We start from the raw sequence: 4628 nt of genomic DNA, 5'->3' as shown, positions 1-4628 counted from the left end.
GGTGATTGAGCTAGTCTCCAATTGGAAGATTTATTGGGCTTTTGTGGAGCCTTGTTGCATTCAATTTTGGGCCTATTTTGTTCCCCATTTGGAACCCTGTGTGCAGCATATAAAATGATTGTTTTTGGGTGATTAGGGTAAATGGTCACACTTCATGAGAGAGCGAGAGAGAGCATTGTACCGCCGCACTCTCTGTATTTTTTTCTTCCTAATAATAGTGAAATCTCTGCACCTCCATGGACGTACGCAAAATTGCCGAACCATATAAATACTGTCTTGTGCGTGTGATTGAAATTTTTTTTGACGTACATTCTTTCTCTATTTTGTTTCTCACAGATTTTGAAAATTTGTTGTTAATTCCCAACACACACAACTATCATTTGGACAAAATTGGGTTAGGATATTTAACAAATGTTCGGCTGGTCTCATGGTTGGCTGTATGGATTCTGCTTTTGCCTTCTAATTATCTTTGTTTAATTTTAAATTGGAGACGGTGGTTCTTGCATTTCCATTCAACCATATTTGGTTGAATATATAAATATATAAATATATTATATTCACCAGCACAAAGATTTCTCCATCGTCACACCCATATATATATATATATATATATATATATATGCATATGGGTAGGTATTGATGCCAAAAATCTCATTGATTTGTTTTAATTAAGTAATTAAGCACAACCAATAACCACTCATAGGTATTTGGATAAATGTGCATTAACAAGTGGCTACAGCACTTGTTTAGTTTAATTCATATTATTCATTAATTTAATAAAATTATAAAATGTATGTAGAATTATTTGTAGCAAGTGCAAGGAAATAAAAAGCAAACATGTACTAATGGGTATAAGCACATAATATATAGCAACGATACATCCACCTCTTACACACTTTAACATAGGTACAAAATACACATGAAATGAAGCACGAGCTAAGGATAGGTCTGCATGCATCATTTATTGTCTTAACCATTTGTAACATACATGTAATAAAACAAGCCTATATATCGTCGATCTATAGTTAATGGTGGCCAGGGAGCTTCTCCTTGATCTTTCCCATAATCCCTTTCTTCTCTTGCTGCTGGTCCACGGTGGCGTCATAAGCTCCGGGACCACAGGGAGTGGTGGTTGCTGACTTATGCGTCTGATCATCGTGCCGGTGCCCCGGTAGCCTCTCCTTCAGCCCCTTCTTCTTCCTTCTCCCCCCTTCTCCGTCATCCTCCGAGTCCGACTACATAATCAGATAATAATTAATATTAATTAGTTTAATTAACATGTAAATCAAATGATGTTAATTCATTAATTAAGATACTTAACTGAGCTAGAGCTGCCGGACCGATGATGCATCCCGCGCGAAGCGTCATGCTCCTGCTGCGGCATCATCTGCCCACTGCCACCGTGCATGGCAGTACCACCTGGTATGGTTCCATGCTGGCCGCCCGTCATGGACGCGGCGTCGTGCATTTGGTGCTGTCCCGACATCGCCATGCCGCCTTGCCTGCCGGTGCCGGCGGAGGTGTCATAGCCACCCATCTGGTGGTGCTGCGTCTGGTCGCCGTCTGTTTGGCGAATGTTGTTGTACTCGTCCCTCATGTGCGCCATTTCTACTCGAAGGAAGAAACTGAAAATTAAGAAAATAAAAAGCTCTGAATCCAAACTGAGATCAGATCAGAACGTAAGTGATGTATAATCGTGAGATCGAATTACACTGATCAAATAAGTGTCCTTTGATGGGGTTTATATAGACAATGGATCGACCGAGGATCGATAAATGGAGACGAGTGAGTTCACCTGTCGTCCTAACTAGGGTCCTGACTGGTGCACGCACGGTAACAGTGTACTAAACTAGGGTCCTGACTGGTGTGCAGTAACACGTGGCGGCGGATGGTACGTGGCAGCAGTTCGCTGGGATCATGTCCTGCGACTTCGGCTTAGGACAAGCAAGGTCGTTGTTTGGGTCCACGTTAGCTTGATTGATGCGAAGGTTCACCGGGAGACACCGAGATTTTTAGCTAGGAGTCAGATCGTGGCATCTAAAAGACATCTTCATCAGTGACTGGGGTACGTGGCGAAGGTTCGCCGCGAGACACCGAGATTTCTTGCTTGGAGTCAGGTCTAGGAATAATTAAATGTCCTCCGTGGACGATAAACATGAATAGATTTTAACGGATTTTTAGACATTTTCTCGCTCGAGTAGCTTTTGCCGACTCTTTTGCGTGGTTCTGAACTAAAGTGCAAGTGAGGGTCTAAACAAAAAATTATTACGTGTTGATTAATTTTCTAAACTAATCTTTAGTCAATAAATCAATAGTCTCGGTCTGCATTAATCAAAATTAGAATTGAGAGTTTAATTACGCAATGAGAAGATATCAGTATCTCCTACACACTCGTTCTACGAACGATACCTAATTAATCATTAATTATTCTTAAATTAAATATAACGGTCTTTAATTAAATTATTTAAAATAAACAAATAAATAAAATTTAAAAAGAAAAATAAAAATCACAGTGCAATTTAGGAATATATAATAAGACCTCCAAGCGAGAGGATCCTGTTAGATAAATCCCGCTTAGAGCTAATATGGGTGATGTCTGAAATACTACTTTACCCTTTGTTGAATTATTAGGACGCACAGATACAAAAATCAAATAAAATCCTGCTTAGCGCTTAGGTAAGTGTTAGGACTTGTGTTTTGTGGGTTGCCATTTTGAGACATGTTGGGCACCCGGTTGTACGTTGTATGATAGAGCCTTGTTTCTGCTCTTGTATAGACTTTGGTATTGTACCATGCTTGTATAGAAAGACTTTTTTTCTCTGCATACATTCTGTTATGTTTGAATATGTATAGGATGCAAAAGTTCACCATGAGACGCCGAGATTTTTAGCTAGGAGTCAAATCGTGGCATCTAAAAGACATCTTCATCAGATACTGGGGTACGGGACGAAGGTTCGCCGGAGACACCGAGATTTTTTGCATGGAGTCAAGGTCTAGGAATAATTAATGTCCTCCGTGGACGATAAACATGCTTTTCATTTAATTTTAATTACATTTTATTCTCTTTTCTTTCCATTTCATAATAATTCTCTAATTAATAAAATATGATTTTAATCGCGAAATAAAATGACATGATGATCCTATCATATCCTGTAGATTAATTATTTCATTTTTTTTTCTTTTCTTTTTAACATGTTCTTATGTTTTATTGTTACACATGTTTGATTTGTTATCATTCTTTATGATAACATTGAGATGGTTCGTATAATCATGCCAATTTTTTATATAATAAATCACTATGAATGATGTATCTTTTAAACATTAAATTTGAAGGATGTGGGAAAAAACTTGGAAAAATTGAAGGATGTGAGGGAAAAACTTGGAAAACTTGAAGAATGTGGGGAAAAACTTGGAAGACATGAAGAATGTAGGGGAACACTTGGAGAATACGGAGAAAAACTCAAAGGATGCGGAGAAAAACTTGAAGAATGCGGAGAAAAAGTTGAAGGATGCAGATAAAAACTTGTTCGAATGTGTGACGGTGGGGACATACGATGAAGTGAATAAAATATATTGTGAAGAGCCTTTGGCTCCTTGGGCGAGGATCAACCAAAGCAGCGAAATCGTGTTACACATGGCAGTATCATGCTTGTATAGAAAGACTTTTTTTCTCTACGTATATTCTGTTATATATGGATGTGTATAGGATACGAAAGTTCACCAGGAGACGCCAAGATTTTTAGCTAGGAGTCAGATCGTGGCATCTAAAAGACATCTTCATTAGATACTGGGGTACAGGGCGAAGGTTCGCCAGAGTCACTGAGATTTTCTTCGTCTGCTCATTTCCCTTCTAAGCGCTCAGAAGACCGTTTGCAAAGGGAGAGACGGCAGGTGATTGTAGAGAGGCAAAGATTGCAGGTGACCATTCACGAAGCTTATAGGTGACCATTCGGGTGCATGTGGCCGTTTGAAGGCAAGGAAAGCTATTTAAGGGAGAAGATGGCGTAGGTATTTTTTATTTAGAAAAAACGTGAATTTCATTGTTTTACTTACTGAGTTTGAATTTGTTGCATTGAGTTGGATTTATTTCATTGCTTGGTTTGGATTTTTTTGGTTCATAGCTACATTTGGACGAAGGTTAGTTTTCATTTATTTGCTTTTTTTATATTTTTTTTTCATGTTCTGCCTGTTCAATTTACTTCTCATATACATAATACTAAGAAAATATTTTCTAATAATTAGTATGTGTAAATGTATATCTAATATTTGCAAAGTTAAAATTACTGTAAATTGGCATGACATACATTTTGAGAAATTCAGATTCCCCATCTTCATATCTGTTTGCAACAATAATAATATTAATAAAATGGCTTTATTATTTTCAAAAAAAACTATTGTAATAAAATACGAATGTTGTGATTTAAAGATATGTAAACCTACTCCATCATGTATTTTGTAGACGTTGGATGCATTTTTCTCATCTCAAATGTATTTTTCATTTTCATTGTATTAATATTTTTGTGCAACTAAAAATAGTCTTAAATTCTAAGACTTAATAATACAATAGGCAAAAATTAATTTCAACTACACTTGTATTTTACATTATTTAAGCTGCACCTACCTCAACT

The 4628-nt window shown here is 37.2% G+C and overlaps 1 protein-coding gene across 2 annotated transcripts; it reads right to left on the bottom strand.

The window, feature by feature from the left end:
- Window positions 1-846: 846 nt before the first annotated feature.
- On the bottom strand, window positions 847-1817 carry LOC131146832 (dehydrin Xero 1-like). 2 transcript variants are annotated; one of them, XM_058096636.1, is made up of 3 exons: window positions 1712-1817; window positions 1322-1625; window positions 847-1235 (listed from the first exon to the last, which is right to left on the bottom strand). In XM_058096636.1, the coding sequence occupies exons 2-3, from the start codon at window positions 1604-1606 to the stop codon at window positions 1026-1028; spliced, it is 495 nt and encodes a 164-aa protein (XP_057952619.1). In that variant the 5' UTR covers window positions 1607-1625; window positions 1712-1817; the 3' UTR covers window positions 847-1025. The 2 variants fall into 2 exon arrangements, with proteins under 2 accessions (XP_057952619.1, XP_057952624.1); XM_058096641.1 differs by having other exon boundaries at window positions 1796-1817.
- Between the last annotated feature and the right edge of the window lie 2811 nt (window positions 1818-4628).

Source organism: Malania oleifera, chromosome 1 (assembly GCF_029873635.1).
Source record: "Malania oleifera isolate guangnan ecotype guangnan chromosome 1, ASM2987363v1, whole genome shotgun sequence".
Taxonomy (NCBI): domain Eukaryota; kingdom Viridiplantae; phylum Streptophyta; class Magnoliopsida; order Santalales; family Ximeniaceae; genus Malania; species Malania oleifera.
The sequence above is the reverse complement of the archived record's forward strand: the minus strand, read 5'-3'. Positions and strand labels throughout refer to the sequence as shown.